Here is a 27,676-nt window from a genome sequence, read left to right on the forward strand (position 1 = left end):
ATGTGGAAATTGCAAAGGAAAATTCCCATAAATTATATATGTATATATTTATTATTGTATGCGCATTGTTGCGACACTTACTTCGAGAACAATGCTCTATTCGAATACTTCTCATCTTGTGTCATCAACATAATTACCTTTTAATGATATTCGTGGACGAATTTGACAACATAGTACCGAAAAATAATGAAATACATATTAATTTATACAAAAGAACACAAGAATCTGAGAATTACTGAGTACTTAGTATTGAGAATGCGATACAGAAATAATTATTTCAGTACTGATTTTTTAACAAAACTTATGTTTGATATTGTTGATGCCTATATTGAACGCACTCATTGAGTTTCACCTGAAAAAAAGTATTTTTCAATATCTGTGTTTTTCTCTGAAATACTCGCTGAGATCTCCTTCGATAGATATTGAATTTGAAAGGTGTCACTTTTTAATGTATTAATGTGTGACACATACAGGGTGTAAATGAATAGTTGAGAAAAAAATTTAAGAGGTGATTCCTTGAAAAAATATTTTGACAGAAGTTGTCCTCCTGTAATCAAAAATCGACGTATCCGATCGTTTTTATATAATTCAGTTCTGCCGACCTACAGAGCCCCTGTTTCGTTTTCAATGGCCCCTCTCTGTATAAAGAGTTGAACAAAGATGCGGTAAAAATGTATGATAAAAGTATGAGGTGTGGGCAGTATAAAATGGGAATTTTCTTACGTTTCCATTGATAAGGTTGAAAGGACAAGAGATATTTCATTAAAATTTGAGATATATTTATACGAGGATGTATTGATATCTAGTTAGCCTAGATCAGTTCCATGCATAAAAAAAATATTGCGTTACCATAGCAACGAACAGTAACACATTAGAAGGGTCAGTGTGAAGTTGAGGTCAAAAAAATAAACCAGAGTTGCGCAATAAATTAAAAGAAAGAAGATGTCCACCGAAATTGTGAAAATCGAAAAATTGGAGTATCGAGCCAGCATCAAGTTCCTGTATTTAAAAGGGTTAAGAGGTAAGCAGATTTACGAAGATATGCTTAAAACCCTTGCTGATCAATGTCCTTCGTATGCATCCTTGAAAAATTGGACTGAAAGCTTCAAAAGAGGTAAATTTTCCATTGAAGATGATGACCGATCGGGAAGGCCAGTTTCTGTGTCAGTCCCCGAAAATATCGATGCAGTTCATGACATGATTTTATCAGACCGTCGAATTGGGTTAAAACGGATATCTGAAGCACTGAATATTTCATACGAACGCGTTCATCATATAGTTCACGTCAATCAAACATGAGAAAAATTGCTGCAAAATGGATCCCCAAATGTTTGAATGTTGACCAAAAGCGTGCAAGAGTAGAAGCATCGCGTTCGATCTGTAGGTACTCGATTTGAAAACGATGTAGACTTCTTAAAACGAATTGTTACTATGGATGAGACTTGGGTACATTTCTACGATCCAGAAGCAAGCAACAATCGATGGACACTCTGGTTTTCCAAGACCTAAAAAGTTTCGTGTCCAAAAATCTGCTGGAAAAGTTCTTGCTTCAGCTTTTTGGGATTGCCATGGAGTAATCATGATTGATTTTTTGGGTAGAGGGTAGAACAATAACCGGAGATTAATATTCGATATTACTGACCACTCTACGGGAAAAAATTAAAGGGAAAAGAAGCGGAAAGCTATCCGAAGGTGTTTTGTTTTTGAAGGACAACGCCTCTGCACACAAATCTCATGTTGCCATGCAACAACCTCAACCTCATTTAGGGTTTGAATTACTAGAACACTTCCCTTATTCACCAGATTTGGCCCCATCCGACTATCATCTCTTTCGTCAACTGAAAAAAAGTTAAAAAGGTCGTAAATTTTCTTCCAACGAGGAGGTAATAAAAGCTGTGGAGGAGGTCTGGTTTGCAGGGCAACAAGAAAACTTTTTTTTTTGGAAAGGTCTAGAGACGTTGCAAGTTCGATGTAATAAATGTATCCAATTAAGAGTAGAATATGTTGAGAAATAAAATATTTTGACATTGAAATTTTGTTTGGTTCTCTAGTAGGCTAAGAATTTTTTAATATATCCTCGTAGTCGTAGTCCTTATTCTAAACTAAAAAATGGACTCATCAGCCTACCGTTTGTAGCGTATCTACAACTCCCAAAATATTACAAAATTCCTTGAAAATGCGTCAGTGTTTTTTACTCTTTCTTGGAATATGTTGGGTTTACAGCTCGGTTAACTGTATAAGTACCTTTTTTCTTGGTGGTAACCCCTAAGAAAACCACTAAAGAGAACACTAGGCCGATGACCTTACTTTTTTGTTTCGAAATAAGATATGGATCATGAAATACAGAATGAATTCACCTAAGAAGCTTTGAATCATAATAATAATTACTAAGTAGTAAATTCCCATGACTCATTATTTACCAGAAGATTTGTATTGGTACCTCGGTTGTGGTAGTCTTCGTGGAATAATCAATCACCTGATTATTATACAACTATAAACAATCGATGTTGTTTTGTTGCAAAATGCGTATGTTATGATTGGTATTGGAGAAGTTGAATGTGAATTGAATGAATAAATCAAATGATTTGCATTGATTTTCAAGAGTTCGTGAGAAAGACTCTAAGCCAGTTTCATAATAATAATGATAAAGTTCCTTTAATTAAAGGCTTCTTTTATTTTTTTTACGGGTAGTTTCAGTATCGAATTAAAAGTTCCTTCAAGCTTAAAGCTTCCTTTAGTGTCATTTTTGATAGGATTAAAGGAAGTTTTGAAATTAAAGGGACTGGCATCCATTTTGCAATGGACAATATTACTAGAATTATTTCCTGGAGAGACACATCAGTTCCGAATTATTATCAGGTGAATCAGACGGAAAACTTTTTTTATGTACCACACGACCTCAATAGCTAGACTGTACATAAACATTCCTCTCATGATTTTGACTAGTAATCTCTCTTGTAGGTGGACGCTGAAATGTTCGAAGTAATGATGTAAACGAATGAACTGCTTGTGTTTCATGAATAACCTATGAACGAATCCCACTCAATTCCCATTCAACCATAAAATATTGTTTGCTTCGCGGAAATAACTGTGCACACTATGCAAAATATGAAATCTTCCTATTGAACTTGCACAGCTTGTTAAATTGGATACGGTTCTTCGATCGTGAAACACGTGACATGCCGCTTCATGAATTTCAATGATTCATTATTTTTATACCTGAAAATATTCTGAACACGCTTCGACTTCATTCGAAAAACCGAAAGGTGGAAGGATTGCCATACCTTCCAATTGTAATTATGTGACACATTGTGTTTTCCAACCAAACAAGATCTCGATCTATTTAGAAATTGGCGGTCGTTTTCATTATTCGTATGTTTTCAAGACAGTCCCTGTACAGAGAGTTCGAAAACCTAAGAATAAAACAGGGCTTTTAAAAAACATAGACAAATTTTTGATTTTCTGTCTACCTTTGTCTACTGTGATAACAAAACTTCATTTCACTTTGGCCATATGCACCGTTTCTTAAGGGAGATTAATTCCTTAAACGCCTTTTTATTTTCGTAGAGATTCTATGCTTAAACGTCGTTTAAGAGATTAATCTTCGTTTAATGAAACGGTGCATACTTGATTTGTTTCCTTGAGAACAGAGAGCCGTGCTACACCTAATTGAAATAAAATACGCAGACCTCTTCTAGAAAACGACTGCAGTAAACTCGATGAAATAGCAGTAAACAATAATTTAAAGATAGGGTTGGGAAAAATCACAAGAATGGTCGATTATTCCAAACTATTCAGGGGTCATCATAAAATGTTTTAAATAAAAGCTGTATGGCTGTTAAAAATCTACATGTCTCTGTAGAAATACAGAGTCGTCCACAAAGATGTTGAGAATGGTAGTAATATTAACACCCTGTATATTATTGCTTATTTTGATTGTCTAATCAATTTGAAACATTTTCTACATGAATTCATAAAAAATAAGAAATCTGAAATAATCGAATGAAAATAGTATAAAAAAAAGGTTTTCCTAACATAAATTCAAAAAAGGAACTCGAAAGAAAAATATTGAAAGTAAAAAACAAGTTAAAAAATAATTAATTGTCATCGACTCGTACGAATATTTTAATAGTAGATGATTGAGGTTAAAAGAAACACTTTTTTCCTATACAGATACCATTTTTTCAGATTCGGTCCTGTTAAAGATATAGCCATTTTAAGTTTTCATAATGTGCCACCCCTGGAAAAATAAAATTACCTGCATGCATCTTTGACAAAGAGCATTACAATTTTCAACATCAAACAATAACATGTGTATGAGATACAGTTTTAGCAGAGCTTAGCGTAAGGGGATACCATACAATTTGGCGTATGATACAAAAGCTTAGGGAAAAACCCTAGAGAAAAACTCTTCCTCCCCGTGAGTGTAGTGGATTGTGAGAGATGAAATTGTTTATAAAATAAGCTGAAATGCGAGAGGTCATCTCGCACTGCAAAAATTGATACTTCCCTCGAAGGAAAAGAAAATCCAAGGAGTCTTTTCCAAGTTACCAGAAAATTTTATCTGAAATGAAAGAAAACAAAAGTAGAAAAATGTGGGATAATAAAATTAAATTCTTTATGTCAGATTTACCTTAAATTCACAACCCAATTAAAAACAACCCAATTAAAAAAAGATTCACAAACTGCTTGTATAGCCCTATCAGTATCATTTGCACCCTTTCTTCTACGGAATACAGCATTTTACAATCCCTTTGACACACTTGTAATGTTCTTAAAGATTCACGGAAGACTGAGATAAATCAAAAACATGATCCGTCTACTTTGGACAAAAAAGTAACAACATAACTACTAAATGCCTTTGAAATGTGTCGGATACGAATAATCTTCTTGAGATAAATTCCACATTGCTACTTTCTCTATTTTCGCTGTTATTTCATCATCATTAGATATTTTGAAGCAAAATTTTAGAGTCCGATAGTACTCGATACGATCTTTAAAATTAGCAACACTCCTCATCCCTATTCAAAATCAAGGGGTTGTGCTCACCCCCATTAGGAGGTTGAAGTTACGGGGATGAAAAAAGCGGAAAAGTTGTTCCCACTCGAATTAGAAATTGACGGGTCCGAGCAATTTTCCACATTTTCATTTTGACGTCGGAAAATCGAGGTGTTAAGTTTTCGTTGGACCAGCCTGTGTAATAATCAAAACCCTACTCAAAGTTGATCTTCGATTCGAGTTCTTAGGGTTGGACTCATTAAAAAAAAAGAATCAGTTTGAAAGTCGATGTTTTTTTTTTGAAATTTTCGAAATATAACCACAAAGTTAAAACTGAGCAATATACAGAGTGTATTTGAAGGTGAGGCTTTTTTTTTCAACAGAAGGTAGAACTGGTCAAAATGAAGCTTTTCACCAAAAATCACCTATACAAAAAAATTGAAAATATTTATTAAAATAGATCCTAATGCAGTGGGAAAAAACTTATCCCCTGGTTCGATCATGTGGTTTCGTTTAGGATATTGGCTCGTTCGATATTTACGTGGTAATGAAAATGGAAACTTAGGATTGTCGAATAATTGTTCTCATTATCTTTAGTAACTTACACGATTTTATGAAATGGCTCATTTCGATACCAACTGACAGAAGAGACTTAGGACTCAATCGTCGTAAAAATGAGATGAAATGGGGAAACATCATAGCACTTTCTCAACATAACTAACATAAGCAATTTCAAGAAACTGCCTCGATTTTTTACATTTTTTTTTCACCCTAAATTGCACGATACAATGATGATTCTCTCAAAAGTGACCTGATGCATCTAATCCGATGAACTTGGTACTGAACCATTCATTGTCCAGCTATATGTTTTGTTTCGTTTTTGCGATGCCGGATTCACCTTCTACAGTCCTGTACCTACTTGAAATTCAATGAAATTTTGTCGAACTTCTAAGGGTCGTATCTCAGCCATCTTGGATATTTTATATAGATAATTTTTGGTTAAACGACTTATTTTTATGAGTTCTACCTTCTGTTGAAAAAAGCCTCATCTTTGAAAACACCCTGTATATTGCTATGCATGTGCAATATATATTGCTGTGTATGTGCAAACGCCTCGTCAAACGAAGGATATCGGACCAAGACCAAATATTTAGCCTACTTGAAGACGAATTTTCCTGAACATTTGTTTCAATAACAGCATAAACATTGAGGAATCCACTACCCATATTTTTTTTATTTTCGAAAATGTCCCACGTGAAAGTTCAGATTTTTCGTGGTAACAAATCTATCTGCATTCTTGTTGCTTCTTCAATTTCAAAAGAGGTGTCTATCCACGAATCAATGTTGTAATCTATCAACTCCTTGGAATACCAATTAGCATTAAATGAGAAAGAGCTTTTCACCTGGTCACATATACTCATACGCGATTATAACGTTATTGTAATTTTATCCCCATGATTAAGTCTATTGTGTGAACATTGAATTGAGAACGTGATAAACGTGTTGTGAAAAGTTTTCTACGCTAACGTACCTGGCCGCGATGGAAGTATTACTCTTCATGTCTATTATGATTGTTGCAGAATGTCTGGGGTGAGTCTGAATGGATCCTGCGAGACGATGGACAACAGTGGCCGAGCTTTGAAACTCCAGACTGATGCCCCACACCTGGTCAGCATGGGCGGTGACAGGCTCAGCACATCCGTCACACTACACCCTCTTCCTCAAGGTGAGCGATAAAAGTAGCTCATTTCTTAGCTAGTACGCCTTCAAGGTCACTGGAAATATCGCGCTTTTGATATATCAACGAGAATGAGTGAATAGAGGATGCGAGAGGCAAATAGTAAAGGTTAAGAGGAGTTTATACCACGGAACTTTCTCGCCATCCGTATAAGGCGTAAAGGCGGAAAGACTACCAGAATTTGGGAAGCTGTCGGAACACTTGAACGATAAGTAGAAGTTACGAATATTACCATAGTTTCCACTTTCGTCGAAAAGATGGCAGCACATCACGAACGTCTTTTTTTCAATTTAACCAGGATACGAATTGTAGCCAATGGCGAGACTTTTCGAGAAATTTTTTCATGTGGAAATTCATAGAAGAGATAACTGCACCTCGGAAAGTTAATAGCATGAATGAAAATTTGTTCTTTAATGAAAAAATTTTTGTATTTCTTTTTTCCGTTTGATGAATAAAAAAATTTATGGTTTTCCGAGGTGACCAACTGATTGAATTGAATTATGATGAATACCCCATTCAAATAAGTTGTTTCTGACGTAAGATATTCATTTTCTCTTTTTGAACTGAACACTAAAACGGTGTAGACCCCTCTTAAGTGAAGATCTAACAAATATTTGATTTTTTTCTAAATCTTTGGGTTTCATTTAGGTTAGAATGAAATCAATCGAAATGTGGTGAGAACCCCCTCCCCAGGATTTTTTTCTGGCTATAATTTGATGCCATCTTTAGGCTAATTCATTAACCTAGTGAAAAATGTTTATAAAAAATCGCATAAACCTATAATTTCAGACTGAATTAGTCTTGTTTATTACACTAGTGTAAACATTTTTTGCTCTTCAACTGTTAAGTAATTCTGGGTTTCGTTCATTCAACGACAAGCTAAGAGGACCCAACATTTAATCACTTGTTTACCAAGGATCTGATTCCACCATGATCTTAGAATAATTTATTAGCCTAGGAGAACAGTTCTATACTAAGGTAATAAATAATTCTTAAAGTAGCCTAAAATTAACAACGAACAATAACTCATTAGAAGTGTCAGTTTGAAGTTTGAGGTCAAAATAGTAAACCAGAATTACACAATAAATTAAAAGAAAGATGTCCACCGAAATTGTGAAAATCCAAAATTGGAGTATCGAGCCATCACCAAGTACCTGTATTTAAAAGGGTTAAGAGGTAAGCCGATTTACGAAGATATGCTTAATACCCTTGGTGATGATGACTGATCGGGAAGGACAGTTTCTGTGTCAGTCCCCGAAAATATCGATGCAGTTCATGACATGATTTTATCAGACCGTCGAATTGGGCTAAAACGGATATCTGAAGCACTGAATATTTCATACGAACGCGTTCATCATATAGTTCACGTCAATTTGGACAGGAGAAAAATTGCTGCAAAATGGATCCCCAAATGTTTGAATGTTGACTAAAAGCGTGCAAGGGTAGAAGCAACGCGTTCGATCTGTGCTCGATTTGAAAACGATGTAGACTTCTTAAACCGAATTGTTACTATGGATGAGACATGGGTACATTTCTACGATCCAGAAATAAAGAAACAATCGATGAAATGGCGACACTCTGGTTATCCAAGACCTAAGAAATCTCGTGTCCAAAATTCTGCTGGAAAAGTTTTTGCTTCGGTTTTTTGGGATTGCCATGGAGTAATCATGATTGATTTTTTAAATAAGGGTAGAACAATAACCGGAGATTACTATTCGACATTATTGACCACCCTACGGGAAAAAATTATAGAGAACAGACGCGGAAAGCTATGTTTTGTTTTCGCAGGACAACGCCCCAGCACACAAATCTCATGTCGCCATGCAAAAAATTCGTGATTTAGGGTTCGAATTACTAGAACACCCCCCCTTATTCTCCAGATTTGGTCCTTGGTTTCTTTCAACGAGGAGGTAACAAAAGCTGTGGAGGTCTGGTTTGCAGAGCAAGAAAAAACATTTTTTTTGAAAGGTCTAGAGACGTTACAGGTTTGCTGCAACAAATGTATCCCATTGAGGAGAATATGTTGAGTAATAAAATATAAGGACATTGAAATTTTGTTTGGTTTTATAGCAGGGTAAGAATTATTCAATATATCCTCGTAGATTCCACTTTCGTCGAAAAGATGGAACCACTTCACGAAGGTCTTTTTTTTAAAGTCAGCAGGTTTCGAATTGAAGCGAATGGCGAGACCTTTCGAGAAATTTTTTTATGTGGAAATTAATTCACCTCGGAAAGTGAATAACATGAATGAACATCAATTTGTTCTTCAATAAACAAAACCTACCCCATGTCTGAGGTAGGTTGACTATTTACCTGGTGTAAGTTGACCTATGAAGTTATAAGGGCCAAGTCTATGAGGAAATAGGATGAAAGACACAAAAAGACCGATGCATTGCTAATTTCGTTTTATTGAAATCAATAGGCAATTTTCTGCCACTTTCATTGAACACAATAAAGTTCAAATGAAAATGAACAATCCGACGTTTGGAAATAACGCAATTTGAGTACCTTAAGAACAAACAAGGTAAACAAAGTAGTTATGAAGTATTCAAAACAAAACGAAGGAAATTTGCATACAATTTAACTATTATGTCATACATAAGTCTACCAGCCCCGAACAAACTTTAAATTTGTAACCACTTGCCCAAACCTCAAAACTGTGAGGAAATCAAATAGAATTATACATAAAAGAAAGAACATGAATCAAATATTCGATATAAGTGCTTTGACGATCAATAACCACTAATAAATAGTCATTTTTACAAATATTACTAGGACCAAAATAATTACCTACGTCTGTGATTTTTCAATATTGAGTTCTTTCTCTAAAACTTTTTGCGTGCGCGATCCCGCGTTCCCGGTGACTAAGCAGGAGGAGGTGACGCACTCTTGTGCCTCATTGGTTGGCTCAAGTCTATTGCGTCGGACGAGTTTTTGAGAGTTAGTCAACCTACCCCTATAGACAACCATCCCCGGTCTCCCCTAGCGTAAGTAGCAATCGTTTTTATTGTAAAGCTCACAGACTCAAACTGAATAAATAGGAAAACAGTCGAAACTAGTTTCAATTCTCAACACCAGATAACAGTAATATCTTGCATCAAACGCTAAAATTTATTTCCCTTTCGTCGACAATATAACGAACCTGATAAATCCTTTCGGCCCCGTTCTCCATTATCTGTAAAACCTTTCATCATCGCATTTGTAACGATATGTTTGATCCCCGGTTATAATGCGAGCTCATCGTTGGTGCACCGGCTCTATTTCCGGATGGGACGACGGCGACGTTAGCGCAAAGGCAGATGTCGCGCCAACAAAAGTGCAGGCCCCGGAACCGGTGCAGTCTGTACATTTTTAAAATCGTACTTTATTGCGCACTTGTAGCCACCATTTCATTTCGTTTGCGCTCCCTTCTTCCGGTAAGCGCAGGAAATGAATGTGCATGAATGACCGTTACGAATTGGTCCTTTTATGAGTTCGAACGGACTTCCCATCTCACCTGCATTTATAGAGGTCGGTGACAGGACGGCTGTAGCGAACGGTGACCACATTTATCCAGAGTGTGTCATCAAAATTAGCGATAGAGAAGGCATATCGAAATTTCCGTTCCAACAAAGGTCGAAGTGATTCCGGATTAGTGAACAAAGAGTTAAATTAATTAAATAATTATTACTACCGATTCTAGAACGGTTCGGTTTATGTTTTTGCAAGGATCGCAGAGTAGATTTGGTCAGCTGTTTTCAGTCCTGATATTTTTAAATAATATCTAATGTAATAGTAATAGTAATATTCATTCATCCAGTTGAGACATTGAAAATGTAAAGGACAAGTCAATAAAAAAGCAAAACAGAAGTGAACAAACAGGCAACAAATTCAGACAAATAATAAAGTTACAATGAACTATCCCCAAGATATTCTCCAACACTATAATAACAATTCTCAATTAATAAATTTTTTAATGCGGTGCGGAAACTCGTCCTGTTCAGCACTCTCATAGAACTTGGAAACTGGTTGGAAACAACTACACCCTGACAAAAAAGGAGTTTTTCAAATTTTGTAGTTATGTGATGAGAAAAAGAAAAAGTTTCTGCACCTCTAGTGTTGTTACTGTGAAATTCAAACAACTTCCTATACTTTGAAAGATTACCCCTTACATACATAATAATAATTTCAATAAATAGATACATGGAGCCCTGAGTATTTCATGTTCAATGAATAGTGGCCTACAGGAATCACGAGGATTGAAGCTGAATATAATATAATATAATAATGATAACTTAATTCGCAACAGGAGTTTTCTTACATTCATAAATGTTCATTGCATTCAATAAACCTAAAATATAACAGTTTTCTTGCTATTGAAGAAAGTGAAAATAAACTTCAATAAAGAAAAAAAAATATGGGTAGTCCGGGAGAGTTGAACACCTTTTCACTCTGAAACCACTTGAATTGTATCTGTAAATGGTAGCAACTCAATTTTTTGCGAGAAGATATCATTACCAAATAGGTAATGATAGGTAATACATAGTAGAGTGATGGTAAGATCAACATTTTGTGTACAGCTTTTTTTAGGAGCCGAAAATTGGCTCATGTCTCCCTTACCCATGGGAGAGTTGAACAGGGGGCAAGAGAGACTTGACCATAAGTTTGTTTATCAGGAAAAACATTGAGAGAAAACAATTTCCAATGACCAACGATTGTCTATGTCAATGTTCTCATCATCAGATGTATCAGCGTATGAAATACATATTTTCTATTTCCGAGTCACTCTCACTTATTTCCGAGATGTTTTTTACTTTTTTGACTTTACTATTCAATTTTCTTTTTTTGAAGCAAAAAACTATTATCTAAGCTCAGTGCGGGAAATTTGGACTACTGACCATAGCATGGGTCAAGTCTTCCGCACTCCCTTTCAGTCTATTCAACAGATGTTTTCCTGAAACTTTTACAACTATTATTAAAAAGGCTCATCGTTAGTGAAACAATATTATTCAATGTAAGAAATGAAAATAAATAACACCACGCACCTATTAAACTTTTCAGACAGTGTAACAAACAAAAAGTATTCAATTTTTTACTTCCTAACAACAAAATCACGTTCAACCCTCTCACTCCCGAATTGTTCTGATGGCGGCCAAAATGGATCCGCCACTAGTTCTAGTTGTTCTCTAAAAGTTCTTTTAGAGTTCACTGGTTGTGCCTTGTTACGAGTATGTCGTAGCTATTTACGATACCCATAGCGCAAATAATGAATTGAAATATTTGAGGTGGTTCAAGTCTCCTACCTGAGCAAGTCTCCCGGACTCCCCCTATGAATTGTACTTGATAACCTTAACTCGAAAAACCCGTTTAAGTCTTAGTTCGTTTGCTCTTTTACATGCACGATAAATCGGGGCAGACTCTAACAAATTAGTACGAGGTGTTTGCAAACGAAAGATGAGTACCTACCTAGGAGCAGATCATGAGGACAACCTCAATATGTTAATTTTTACTTTGGAGAGTAGACGATGAGTCGAGTCAGTAGGCTTCTGAGCACACTTAGCACATTGTTGTTCCTACGTCTTTCAGGAGATGATATCCTCATCTCCCTCATAATCGAGGAAAGGTCAGCACCACGTGAGGGTATACAGATGTGGTAGAGGGTAATCTAAAGATAGGAAATATCCCATAGGAGAAAGAGAGAGGAAAGTTGAAGGAAGATCGCATCAGCTAAACAAAGAGAATTCTTGAACTCTCTTAGCCGCGCCCAATTTAAATGAAAGTGGAAATAAAAATTTGCACTCGTGGAGGAGATAACATCTCATATTTAGTCACGTCATTCGTTGAGAAGAAATGGTAGGGAAATGGTGGGAGAAATATTTGTTCTCTTTATTTCGCGCCTGGTTTTGTTCATACATCTTTGTTCCACTCATTGATTTGCTACCTCTAGACAATTTTTGGCGAATCAGTTTATCGAACAGCAGCGTACTCGATAAAACTCCTATGATTCGAGTAGATTCAGATAGCAATCGTACATGGTGAACCAAATGATGTTACCGTACTCTAACTTGCTGAATGAGTGTGAAATGAAGTTTTCTTAACACCTACATGTCACATGTCAACAAACTCTTTAGTTTACCTAAAAACAAACCCAAACAGAGGCAGATAGCTCCTCAATATAGAAAATGAAACTCAACGAGCTGTCAAATGAGTTACCAAGAAGGCATGTTTTATTCGCATGAGTATGAAAGTGGTCTCCAACAAAGTAATCGCCAACCAAGGTCTGCAATCTTCTGGTCTGAAAGCATTTTTCCAAATTCAGCTATGTTTCTTACATCAATCTCAGACCAATTGGACTCGGCTCGGCTCCAAAATATCCACGCATCATACTCAGGTGCAAAAAAATCGAACCACCTACATATTTTCATTCACAAAGCAAATGTTTCAATTTTAAGTTTCGAATCGGCAAGAATAACAATTCCCAATATTGTATTAGAATGAATGAACAGCTAAAGAAATTTTTGTTCGGTCAAAATACAGTCTTTGCAAAATAAGGAGAATTGTACAGGGTGGGCAAAATTCGTTGTCCACTGATGGGATCTCGAGAACTATAAGAGCTAGAAGAAAACGGAAGACACATTTTCGAGCTCTTTTTTTGAGAAACAAAGAATGGTGAAAATCGTAGCCTCCTACTTTTTTTCGTTTTTGAGTTATTAGCAAAAAATGAGATTTTGACGATTTCGAAAAGTTCTCATAACTTTTTCGTCTTTGAAGTTACAGATCTGAAACTTGAACCTTCTACAAGCACTTTCTTACGTAGAATCCACTGACGAGCTCAAAATATTTTTTTAATTTCGAACTTTTATTGAATTTGATATTTTTGAATTAGAAAAAAATCTTTTTTCAGTAGATTCTACGTTTGAAAGTGCATAAGAAGGTTCAAGTTTCAGATCTGTTACTTCAAAGTCAAAAAAGTTATGAGCAATTTTCGAAATTGTCAAAATCTTATTTTTTTCTAATAACTCAAAAACGAAGAATCGTAGGAGGCTACGATTTTCACCATTCTTTGTTTCTCTGAAAAAGACCTCTTGTGAAACACGAAGTCGTTGATAAAAATGCCGTTATTTATTTATTTTTTTTGCGGCAAAACAGAAGAAGAAGAACAAGAAAATACGTTATCTTTTATGTGTCCGAATTATTTATCAAAATTATTCGATTCATTGAAGTGAATATAAGATCTTATGAGAATATATTGAGAATTATGAAGTACTGGATCGAATTTTTGCACCTGAGTGTATTTTTAGAAATCATCAGCATTCGTCAAGGCCATGAGTCCACGGGAATTCAACAAATCGTATAATATAATATTCTGAAACTACCAGCTGAATAAAGCCACAGTCAGCAGTGGACCAAGATTTTATCCCTGATTGGAAGTCAAGCATTTTTTTTCGAAAAACCAAGTTTTTGAAAAAAAAAGTTGAGAAAACATTTCTAATTCTAAAATGGCAGTAACTAGTAAACGAAAAGTGATGATGCAGGTTTCGGATCTACAATATACTGTATATTTTCCATTTTTGTTGCGAATTAATGAATTTGGATAATTTTGTATTTTTGATGAGATCCCTCCTCAGTCGATTGAAGATGGCAACTTATTTATTAGGATACTTCATTGGCCATTGGATAATATCTGTTGCCGACATAATTACTTCCACGTCATCTGCAAGAGGCTAAACGAATTGACTATCATTCGAACAACTCGAGGAAAACGCTTCATTCCCGTCTTGTTACAGCTAATTAGGAATATATTCTGGGTATAGATGTAGATGCCCTGTCGGAAACGAAACCTTCCAAAAATAAAAGTCTGGAAAATAACAGAAATTACGAGTTCTCTACAACAAGACTGTCAGTAATTAGTCCGTTCTTTTCATCTTCGAAGATCTCTTCGGAATTTGATAGTTGACAGAACTTTCTTTGTGTTGCGCTTCCTCATGGTTTCAAGAATAGACGGGTTCATCCGGTAAACATCTTTGTGTAACTACTACGTAAAAAGAGATTATGTGTAATAATTTTGGGAATTTTCGTAAACTATTTCGACTAATTAAAACGTTTAGTTAATGCCGAAATTAATGGACTGAGCGTGATTCAATGTGATTTTAATGGTTTCTATGAGTGAATGTACTTGTTTTTCCTTACGTCATTCGTTTTTATTGGTAATTTCGTTCGATACGCAATCGAAGGCGATTGTTGTGAATTGATGTACCTATTTACTGCGAACTCGTGAAAAATAAACCTTTGGTAGCTGACCACAGTGGGAAATGAAGATGTTAAAGAAAGCATTGTACTTGGTACGAATGTTTCGTAGAACCCTCTGTAGAATCATTGAGTATACAATGAACTAGTCAACGCAAGCTACTCAACTGTTCTGGTAGACTGGCAGCATTGAAACAACCTGGGATTTTTTGTGAAGCTCCTCATGCTCAAACATGATCAGCTTAACCCAACTCCACATCTAAAGCTATTCGATAAATATGTTTTATTTTCTTTCTAAAAAATATTTTACTTTCGATATTTCAATCTTGCTATACAGGGTGACAATTTGAAAACTTGCCAATCCAATTGTGTCACGACAAGGATGATTTCAGAGAAAATGCCGGAACAGGTCAATTTCTATTCGTAGGGGGACATATTTTGAGCATAATTTTAAGCCGAAATCTCGTCCACCCTAAGTGTAGGAGCTATCACCCCTAAATTCTCAATAGGGAATAGGGGGTGAGCTATACCTCAATTGGAAGACAATAGTATTATGTAGGTAGAGGGACATATTGTCTTCCAATTGAGGTTTAGCTCAGCCTCTATTCCCTATGAAGAATTTAGGGGTGATAGCCCCTACACCTAGGTTTGAGGAGATTTCGGCTCACAAGTGATCTTTCAATTGAGTTAAATCTCACCCCCTATTCCCTATTAAGAATTTAGGGGTGATAGTCCCTACACCTAGGGTTGAGGAGATTTTGGCTTACAATTCTGCTCAAAATATGTCCCCTTCCGAATAAGAATTGACCTGTTCCGGCATTTCCTCTGAAAACATCCTTGTCTCGACATAATTGGCCTGGCAATTTTTTAAATTATCACCCTGTATGTATTTATGGCAATATCTTCATGCTCAAAGGTTCCTGTCTGTGATTCCGATTATGAATTGCGATAGACCAGTGAATTATAGCTTATAAATCACAAGTGATTTATAAATCAATCAAGTAGAGATCGACAAGAAAACACACACTGTTCGATTATATATTTCGACGACTATATTTTTGGCCAGAGGCCATCTATGATTTATGAATATCATAATGTTCAAGGAAACGCATAGATGTTGGATGTAAATTTTGTTTTCAATAATTTCAAATGAAGACGGAGACATCTTCAATGCATCAAAAATACGAACGCGTTCTTTACGAAAACAAATTAACGTTTTGCTTCAATATTTTCGATCGGTCGAACATGAATAACATGATTGCTATTAATTTTTCGACAGGTGTTTGAACCGTTCATGATATACAGGTCATCAACCGCCGAGGATGCATGCATTGAAACAAAGCACCTATAAAGAGGTGAAATATTTCAATAAATTTTGGTTAACATGTTTTTTGGCTCTTGGAATTTATACGTTTCTATCAAGAATCGTAATATCCGAGTACTATTCTTGGATTATACAAGTTGGATAATGAATGGATTATATAGTATACGTGCGGGTAGAAGACGTTGTGGCTGTTCAGAAAATTATATTTTATGTTTAGTAAAAGTCTCTTGGATTTTGAGATATTGGAGATTTTCTAAAATTCAAGAAAATTACACCCTTTGCCACTCGTTTTGGACGCAAGACTCACAATTAAGGAATTTTTTCAATGTGTTTTTTGGATGATATTTCTGGATATATCCGTTATCGAATGTGATTTATGATTTTTGTGGCGCATGCATAGTTTTGTTTTAAAGATCTAACTAAAACTTTCTTTCCCATATATATTTTTTTCATAATATTAACCTAACGTGTTGTGAAAAACAGTATGGCTACCTGAGTGCCAAAACAAGAAAAAGCATTCTAATAGAAATTTCTATTACAATGTGTCAACACATAGTTCTGTAAACCTTGTATTTTATCAACTCATTTCAGAAATGCAAGTAAAATAAAGCAATCATTCATCAGATGTGAATTTCTTAATTTATTTTTCTGAATATATTTATTGTAAATGCATGTGGTAATCTCCTTATCATTCTTTTAATTCTTTGCCTCTGCTCCCCATTGATAACCTTTCCTGTTAGTTCACAATGTGCTACAATTTTTTGATGTATTTGCCCTTCTCAAATTGATTATTCAATTATTATGGTCTTGTGAAATATCAGTTCGCATATGAAATAATTCATGAAGTAACTAATTTGGAAAGTTGAATTTTTTTACATTGGTAGAAAATATCCTCTTATTATTTTTTTGAAAGTAGACCAATTCTGCGAATTTTTGAGGAAATTCATAATCTGCAGATATTGAAAATTTTCGAATTATAAAATTATATTCCAAGCCAACACATCGGCTTTGAAATAATCATGACTGCAATATTTGTCAACATAGTCTCAAAACTTACTAAGGAATTAAGAGTATTAGAATATTTTAAAGCCAATTCACGAGAAATAGCATTTTTATTATTTATTTATTTATTTATGTTTAGTGTCTCGACTGCAAAGGTCATTGACACGGTTACAGTGTATTTTTTAACTATATGTGTACAATGCAAAATTTCAAATTTGACTGAACAGTTGAATTGCTTCAAGGTAATTGATCAGATTTCCAAAGTTTGTGGAGTTGTGTAGAATTTCCGTTAGGTTCGACTCTATTTTGTAGGATCTCTTTTCGTTTTCATAGTGCGAGCACTCCACCAGAAAGTGAGGGATTGTGAAAATAGCATTTTTGTTACCATTAATGAATATATTTCTACGAATAATATGCTCAGTATAATAGTTGGGGAGCCGACGATGCTAAATCGGGATTAACTCGAGCATCGTGGAGACCTAGTGGATTTTGAAGATTAGATGGTAGAAAGAAAAAAAGGTTCTATGAAGTATGCACTTTTAGCGGTGGGAAAGCGTCTGCAGGGTCTCAAAGATGTAAAAAAATATTGTCAGGTGTACATACTCGAGCATGTCAGATTAGGATACTGTATATGCTCTACGTGTCTCTGATAATGAATTCATGCTTATCTGACAGTTTGCGCGGTGGGACTGCCGTACGGAAGAGTTGAAAATTGTAAAAAAAAAATTTCCAGCTTGTCAGATTTCTGGAGAATACGGCAATTGGACCCAAAGGAAGCTACTTTTCAAGGGACTGAGAATTTGGACGTGACGCAAGGTTACAGCGGTCCTTTGAAAATGTACAAAAAAATCGTTACTTGTACATACTCCAGCGTGTCAGATTTTCATACAGATGGTTAATCTCGGTGTTGTAGACGTGTTGACCCATTAATCTGACACTAATCAGGGGGGGGGTTTCTTAATCTGAACCTCTGAACCTCTAATCTTTTCTGTATTCATTATGAAAGTTGTAGATAATGAAATTCTACACAATTTTTGTCTGAAGCAATTTTACATACTCTTAACCGTTCTCGAGTTAGAGGGCGACGAACTTAGCCACACATATTATGCGAAAGGGTAAGGTCAACTTAGAATCCCAGTCTAATCTACATTCATCCAATTGCCAAAATGACAAGGTATTTCTATGATGACAATTTCGAAAATTTTAAAAGATTTGAAGCCCAGGGGAGGAGATAATTAAAAAAACTGATTTTTGTGACCTTTATGGCCAATTTTTATTGTTTCGGCTTGCTAAAACTGTCAGACTATATTTTTTCCGTTATTATTGAATCATTAGCTTCAAAATAAGAAAAAGCGCCACTGCGCTCGACAATGTACATACACGTGCCCTTTTTTTTGCAACTTTAGCGCCCTTTCACACATTTTCGACACGCTTAAATTGTCAGTTTAAGAGAATATATACTTTTCAACATGTAGGTAACCACATATATCTTAATCTGACACGCTGGAGTATGTACAATGATCGTTTTTTTTCACTATTCTCACAGGCTGTCCTAGACAATTCCCCCTATATACAGGTCCAATTTTTGGTAGAGGTACTGTACAGGGTCCAAGGTATGTCTCCTTATATTAATCTGACACGCTCGAGTAAATCCCGAATTTCCCTCTTTGGCTCCCCAACTATAAGGATATTTCATTCCACCATGCCCAATGTTACCTTAGAAGTTTTTCCTTTCGGAATATTCCTTCAACAATATGAACCTCAAGAAGCTGCAGTGTCAGCGAAACAATTGTTGTACGCTTTATAAAAGGTGATTCATTGGTAAATAGGCGAAAGCTAAGGGTCGATAGAAGACATGGAGGAGAGTTAGTATCACCCATATACGAGTATCTATATCTATATCTCTCTTTATAGTCAAGATACAGGAGGTTTTATTGATTTTGTCAATTTCTTCAATAACTCATAACTTTCGAACGGGGCTGTATATTTTGATGATATTTGGTGCGTTTATTCTCCGCAAAAACTAATTCATACTGACATAGTAACTTAGTTTTTTTTCAGGCCCAGCCTAGAAAAAGTCGATACATGAGGTTCAGCCAAAAAAAACATCCTGTATATAAAAATTCCTAGAAAATGGAAGGATATTGGTAAAACGCAGAAAGAACTGAAGGAACAAGGTATTTCTTGTACTTCCGCATGCGATTTTAATACTCAATTAATGTAGTTAAATCTGAATATACAATATTCAGACAACACAGTATCCAAAATTTCAAAAAAATTTAATTTCATTCGGTATTTATTAATTTTACCAATTCAACAACGAAAGCAGAAGAGAGAGAATCTAAAGAATAAATGTAGATAATCGTTTTCAGTGGCAAAATTACTTGAAATCATCACAGATTAATCCAAATACATCTGTCCATTCCTTGTGTTTCAAATTTGTGACCCAAAAATAAGGACCTGATGAGAGGCCGAAGATTTAATTGAATCAGGAAAATCACTAAATACCGAATAAAATTGTGTTTTGTGAAATTTTGGTTACTGTGTTGTCTGAAAATTCAGATTTGACTAGGTTTATTGACTATTAAATTGCATGCGGAAGTACTTAGTAGAAATACCGTGTTTCCTTCAGTTTTTTTCCTCTTCTTGAATACCATATCAAATATATTTTTTAAGTGTTTGGGTTCAATCCTATTTATCAGTTTTTCCTGGGCCGGACTTGAAAAAGAGATCAGTTACTATGTCAGTATAAACTAGTTTGCGCGGAGAATAAACGTATCGAATATCATAAAAATATTGGTTCGAAAGTTATAGGTAATTGAAGAACTTGGCGAAATTAGTGAAACACCCTGTATTTCGTTTATAAAGATAGATAAACCCTTTATATATAGGTTATTCTGACTCACCTCCGTGTCCTCTATATACCATCATTTTTACTTACTCACAGTCTTGTTATTTATACATTTTTAAAAATAAAATTATGCAGTCAGTAGCAGCAAATAATTTTCCTATTTTATAATTTAAGTCGCACGTGTAATCAGAGTTATCATGCACGTTTCACATGCAAACAATTCTGATGATATTCCATTCCATTCCTGTAAATCGATGTGACCAATCCAATGACACTGGATAGAAACCAGTGAAAATTCTAACCCATCATATTTTCAACTGCTGATGGATAACAGGTCCATGAGACAAATTTCGTAATGATCAAATTCCACTTCTCGTATAATCAATGTTAATTGCAAAACTTAAGGTCGACTAGTTTTTATCACATGCATCGTCACCAACAAAAATTTCTTATATAGTTTTGATGGTATTTAATTTGAACCATGGTTGGTCCGGAAGAAAATCTATGACTACAATTTTTTTTTATCCCACGAACACACTGTCATATCATGCACTCTTCACTCTATTCAATAGATTATAACCTTCAATATTCAACATTCGCTGCGATCGTGAAAAAGCGGACAAAATAAAAAGTAGAATAGGATGCTCGTTCCCTTCGAATTTTTTCTCGTGGGAGTGGAATAAATGGATATTTTTTTTACTTCAATTCTCATTTATTATTGTAGAATTAGAAAACGCACAATTTTCAACGTAAAAAAAGTAATCATGACTGATTAACTCGGGTATTTCAAAGAAAGGAGATGAAGAATCAACTTTATTGCTTGAATAATAACTCACACCAAAGCTGTCATCACTACGTTCCCAGGCTTGATCTAATTTCTTATTTGAATTCCCGATTCTTCTCTATATCGCTAAATATTCCTTAAGAAATATGCTTCATCTTCATCAGGAATGAATGCCAAAGATACAGATAATATTCATTTGTCTATTGATTCATTTTAAGCCAGACCTCTTCAAATGGAAGATTATTTTGAAGTAAATTTTCAATTTGAATTGGTTGTTGTTGGTTATCCTCGAAATTAAACATATGACATCTCGGACTTGTTTATAGAAATTTCCGGGTCCTACGGAGTTGTATTTGATAATTTTTCTCTCTCATAGTTTACTCAGCGTCCCCCATGAAAGTCTGAAAGGAACGGGTTCATTCACGACTTCCTTACCAAATATCAATACTTTTCCTGGTTTCTTCTTTATGTAACAAGGAATTTTACATGAAAATCTTGCTGCATACATTCTCTACACTATAATGAAATCCACATTGAATTCTTTGAAATCCTTCTTTTTGTTCGGGTGTTATTTAAAGACAAACAAACACATATTGAGAAAATTCTTAGCCTACTATAGAACCAAACAAAATTTCAATGTCAAAATATTTTATTACTCAACATATTCTCCTCTTAATTGGATACATTTATTAAAGCGAACCTGCAACGTCTCTAGACCTTTAAAAAAAATATTTCTTCTTGCTCTGCAAACCAGACCTCCACAGCTTTTATTACCTCCTCGTTGGAAGAAAATTTACGACCTTTTAAACTTTTTTCAGTTAAGGAAAGAGATGATGTTCGGATGGAGCCAAATCTAAGAGGGGTGTTCTAGTAATTGAAATCCCTATATCACGAATTTTTTGCATGGCAACATGAGATTCGTGTGCAGGGGCTTTGTCCTGCAAAAACAAAACACCTTTGGATAGCTTTCCGCGTCTTTTCTCTTTAATTTTTTCCCGTAGAGTGGTCAGTAATGTCGAATAATAATCTCCGGTTATTTTGTTCTACCCCTTATTTAAAAAATCAATCATGATTACTCCATGGCAATCGCAAAAAATTGAAGCAAGAAATTTTCCAGCAGATTTTTGGACACGAAATTTCTTGGACACCAGAGTGTCGCCATTCCATCGATTGTTGCTTTGATTCTGGATCGTAGAAACGTACCCAAGTCTCATCCATAGTAACAATTTGGTTTAAGAAGTCTGCATCGTTTTCAAATCGAGCACAGATCGAACGCGATGCTTCTACCCTTGCACGCTTTTGGTCAACATTCAAACATTTGGGGATTCATTTTGCAGCAATTTTTCTCATGTCCAAATTGACGTGAACTATATGATGAACGCGTTCGTATGAAATATTCAGTGCTTCAGATATCCGTTTTAGCCCAATTCGACGGCCTGATAAAATCATGTCATGATGAACTGCATCGATACAGATGCTGACACAGAAACTGGCCTTCCCGATCGGTCATCATCTTCAATGGAAAATTTACCTCTTTTGAAGCTTGCAGTCCAATTTTTCACGGTCGCATACGAAGGACATTGATCAGCAAGGGCATTAAGCATATCTTCGTAAATCTGCTTACCTACTACAATTTTTCGATTTTCACAATTTCGGTGGACATCTTCTTTCTTTTAATTTATTGCGTAACTCTGGTTTACTTTTTTGACTTCAAACTTAACACTGACACTTCTAATGAGTTATTGTTCGTTGCTATTATAACGCAATATATTTTATGCATGGAACTGGTCTAGACTAACTAGGTGTCAATACGTCCTCGTAATACTAGTAGGAATGTCCGCATTCAGCAGCCGTGTGTCCAGATTTTCATTAACTTCCGAGTACCTAGGAAATTCAGACCTTTGTGTAAAATTCGAATTTTCTCAATAATCGAACATTCAACAAATATGTATTTGTGAATTATTTCTTTTTCATTCGGAAACTGAAAAGTAGGAAAAAATTGAGGCTCATTACATTTAGTTGCCCGATTCAGAAATCGTTTCCTATAGGAAGTTCAAGTAAGCATGGCCAAATAGCACCATGCTACGGATGTGATTATGGTAAAGCGAAATGAATACATATGATGTAATATGATCGTGTCGAAATGCATTATAGTAGTGTTGTGCAAATATGGGGAATTCTCTCTTCTTCTATTCGAGATTAATTCATGATGGTTTTCCTCGATTATTTGGAACACTTGAATATGAGTTTTATCTGAAAGGAAGTGATTGATTAGGTAACATATGTGTGGAATGTTTGAGACTCATCAGGGTTATTGAATGATCAAGTTGCTTTTTAATGATTGATGATGAATGTAATTTAATACAGGGCATCTATTGGTATAACATTTCGTAAGTTTTATGCCTGATGTGAAATTGGTCGAAAGTTTATTTGTAACTGTATATCTGGACCAGATACTCCTTCTCTGAAACAGTGGAATATAGTTATGATAATGTCAAGTTATTATAGGTGAGAAAGAAATCTGTACCTACGTATGTATGTTTTGCAAGTATGATAGTACTAATATTCCAGAAATTTCTGTAGCAACATGGTATATTGACTATGCTTTCATCAGCAAAGACAAAATATATTGTTGCTTTCAAAACAGTTATGAGAATTTGTACCACGTTCCTGATACATCTTGCACAACTGATTCGAAAATCTGTAACTGAAGAATTCCCATCATAAATCTTATGAATCTTCTATGCATCTTTAATATCCTATTTTATTTCTCATCTTTGAAGATTTTCTTCACATTTGATTTGAAACATTCAAATTGCTGAAGGTAATGTTCGTCAACACCTTGAGTATACTCGATTCACTTTTATAAATGCAGTCCCATGGAAATTTGACACATTCCAAATGTGAGGTTTTGACGATTGTCAAAACATTTTTAGGTTTTAAATCAGCGATATGTTGTCCGTTCTCCGTAAAATACTCAGTAATTGTGTTATTTTATCAAAATGTGAATTCACTTCGACAAAAATTAATTCGAAAATATAACTTGAAACAGATTATACGATTTTCACAAAACGAGTTTTAAAACCACGACACGTGTTTCGCTATCACAATAGCATTTTCAGGTGGGTGATAGCGAAACACGTGTCGTGGTTTGAAAACTCATTTTGTGAAAATCGTATAACCTGTTTCAAGTTCAATTATGGATTTTCATCAAGTATCGGCCACATCAATTCAAATATGTGATTAACATACTTAATAATTAACTATTATATTGTGGGGATATCTTATCTAGTTTTTTGCATGAAAAGTACAAGAGATCAGTAGTACCTATATTTATTTTTGATATGAAGGAATATTAAATTATTGAAACATAATATGCAAACTACACTGTAATAGTTGAAGACCTTACATCAGTTTTATCTAGGAACACAAAACTGATATTTTCATTTTAACATCTATATAGTTGACATAAATTTTTTCGTTTCTTCTGTAGGTATTTAGCATTTCAATTTTAGCATTTTGATGTGAAATAATAAAATGATCTGATGATATTACAGGCTAGTTGTTTACTTGAAAAATTTCGGAATAAATCATTTGTTGATTATGATGATTCTGAAATACAATATTTATTCTGTCGCATTCGTTGACCAAGATTATTTGGTGGAATTGTATATTGATTTTGGTCAACTGTTCGCTGGTTAAACACCAAAAACTATGGGAAGCTCACAATAACCATAATTGAAACTGTCTGTAAAATACTCTCAAAGGCCTGCTTAAGGGGTTCTCGCATTTGTGATGAAGACACCTGGCAGTTGAACTTCAGGTGACTGGACTTTGGAACTGCTGAATTACTCTCGGTAGACTCGGTATGAACAATAATCTTTTCTTTGACTGGAAGCTAAGTCACTGAGATTTCACAAGAAGAAAAGGGGCAGTGGATTGACACTTATGGGTGCACCCCACGAGAAATTGCGACACGTGAAATCACAGACAGAATATAGAGCATTAATTTATTCGGGTTAAGGCTCCTTTCACACGACTTTTCACCGTCGGGTTTTTACCTGGAAACAACCTGACGAAAAATTATTGATGGGGTTTCATCCGTACGGATAAAACGATCTAAACGCCACCTGGCGGATAATAAATTCACCTCGGATCCGAACTTCTTGGCTCTTTACACGATCATGATAGAGGGAAATTGGTTATATTGAGATCTACAACTATGATATATTGCCTTCTCCATTATATACAATGGCTAAAATTGCAACATTGATGCTAAGAAAACTTGTCCAAGTTGAACTGGAAATCAGAAATGATTTTCTGGATCATGATAGAAGGAAATTAGATTATATGGAGAGCTACAACTATGATATAATGCCTTCTCCATTATATACAATGGCTAAAATAAATTGCAACATTGATGCTTAGAAAACTTGTCTAAGTTGAACTGGAAATCAGAAATGATTTTCGAAATGAATTTTGTGTGAATGTTATCGAAATTCATATGTACACGGTGGGCAAAATTCGTTGTCTACTGAGAGGATCTCGAGAACTATAAGAGCTAGAAGAAAACGAATGACCTCAAAAGAATGATGAAAACCGTAGTCTCCTACGATTCTTCGTTTTTGAGTTATTAGCAAAAAATTAGATTTTTACGATTCCGAAAATTTCTCATATATTTTTTGTCTTTGAAGTTACAGATCTGAAACTAAAACCTTCTTGATCACTTTTATACGTAGAATCTACTGTCCAAAGATTTTTTTTTCCAATTCAAACATTACAAATTCCGTGTAAGTTTGCATTCAAAGAAACGAAAGCTCGCCTGCTGATTCGAAATGAAAAGATATTCTGAGCTTCTCATTGGATTCTACTTAAAAAAGTGGTTCATTTAGCTTTTCCCATTTTCACGAGATTAAGATATTTTCAACAGATTTAGATATATTTTAATGAACAGTCTCATTGAAACACCAAAATATTCTCCGTTTCTTGACGTAAACAAACAAAAGTGTATAAACTTTTTATTTACAAAAATTGACACCAGGAAGCGTAATGCTTGTTTGGAATTCCCAATTTTCAATTACTTTCTCAAAATCGTGGAGATACGAGTTGGAAGAATAGTTGGAGTATCACTACTGGTAGTCATAGACTCGCTCATAGATTTTTCCTCATTCATTTCTGGGGAATATGGACACTGTTGTTTAGGCATTACGTTTTTCAAAATCTGCTGGCCTATGTAAATTTCATAGGGGGGAATTTATGAATGTGATAATTCAGTTTTGATAGTGAAGAACGGAATGACTAGAATTATCTTAGTCATTAGACAAATTTGTGATGTTAGCTTGCATGCCCGAATGATAAAATAGTCATAAATTTATTATTCAAATTTATATATAAAACAACACTTTCTATTTTTAGCTGACTTCATTGTATATCAAAATAGTATATCACTCGCTATCATCAGTTTCTGTGATGTAACACTCTAGATTGTGGGGCTGAATATTTATACTTGAAGAAGTTGAAGTATCTGATTGTTTTAATCATTATCTTCTGTTTATACTTATGCCCGGTGTTGAGGAATAAATTAATGGAATCACACGGCATTCGCTTTGATACGATCGCGGTTTACGATCCCGGGAGGCTTCTCTAGTGATGATATGTTTCTGGGTGATCTAAAGCGCTGTTTCCAATATAAGAAATGGCCATTCATTTTCTCACTCCTTGAGTGTTAATATCGAGGAGCTTCGGAGTTTGGTGCGTTTATTATTATCTGGATGTTGACACTGACGAGTGAAAGATGATAATTTGACGTTACTGGTTGTCTGTTCACGAATTTTATGGTGGTGACTGGTGATGTTTTGTAACGGATAATGGAATTCCTGTTTTTATGTCGACGAAACTGTTGAATTTTGAGTGAGTTTTTCTTATATCGTTTTTGATTCTAGACAGCTTTGGTCAAATCAAAATACAACAACACCTTTTTATTTATAACGAGCGTTCAAAGAAAAATCTTCGTCAAGTAGTCTTTGATTGAATGTTGATATTAGTTGTGCTCAGCAACTTTTTTTAGAAAAGCAGGCATGTACGAACTTGTTTTCGACATGCTTACTTGACACATCATATAGAATCTGGAAAGTAACCATAAATAACATAGCAGAAGCCAGAGGCCCTAAGTTCAAGCAACAAATAATAATGCTTAAACGTATTGAACGCTTTTAAATTCCATAACCTACGAGAGAGAATTTTTTGAACGCACGTTATGGACCATATCGAGTTCTCAGAAAATAAGGGAGTAGCTTTTTATGTTTTAGGAATAGAAAGAACAAACAGTAGAATTACTTCAAAAATATTTTTATTGCTTTTTTAACAGATTTCCTTTTGATCATTACTCTTATGAATGCCATTGAACTACCCTTCAGCGCATTCAAAACTTTTCCCAATCGAAAGTTGATTAAGCACGCAGTTAATCTTTAATTGATGGAAACAAAAAGAAATCATTGGGCGCCAAGATGGGACTGCTTGGCAGATGACCCTTAATTCTTTTGTGTTGTGTACTAATGCTCGCTTGTTGTGTGTGCATGAGCTTGAATGGTCTCGATGCAAAATTATTGGTCGTCTGGGATTGGTTGCTCCCAATCAACCAAACTTCTGGCAACGGCAGATTTTACAAAGTGACAGAAAATTGTGTATTGTTCATGGGACAAAGTCTACAAGTTCTACAAGTCCATCATTTCCAATCCTGAACCTGTTTACAAG

At 35.0% G+C, this 27,676-nt stretch overlaps 1 protein-coding gene across 2 annotated transcripts in view; it reads left to right on the plus strand.

Annotated features, from left to right (window-relative positions):
* The window catches only part of LOC123322636 (pleckstrin homology-like domain family B member 1), a 76,939-nt gene that overhangs the window by 15,091 nt on the left and 34,172 nt on the right, over nt 1–27,676 (plus strand). Inside the window, exon 2 of one of the 2 annotated variants that reach the window (XM_044910592.1) lies at nt 6,579–6,724. In XM_044910592.1, the coding sequence (XP_044766527.1) occupies nt 6,580–6,724 (145 nt within the window). In that variant the 5' untranslated portion in view covers nt 6,579. Of the gene's footprint in view, nt 1–6,578; nt 6,725–26,522; nt 26,834–27,676 lie in introns of those variants that run through there. The other variant, XM_044910593.1, reaches the window with a different exon arrangement.

This window comes from Coccinella septempunctata, chromosome 1, assembly GCF_907165205.1.
Source record: "Coccinella septempunctata chromosome 1, icCocSept1.1, whole genome shotgun sequence".
NCBI classification, from domain to species: Eukaryota; Metazoa; Arthropoda; class Insecta; order Coleoptera; family Coccinellidae; genus Coccinella; species Coccinella septempunctata.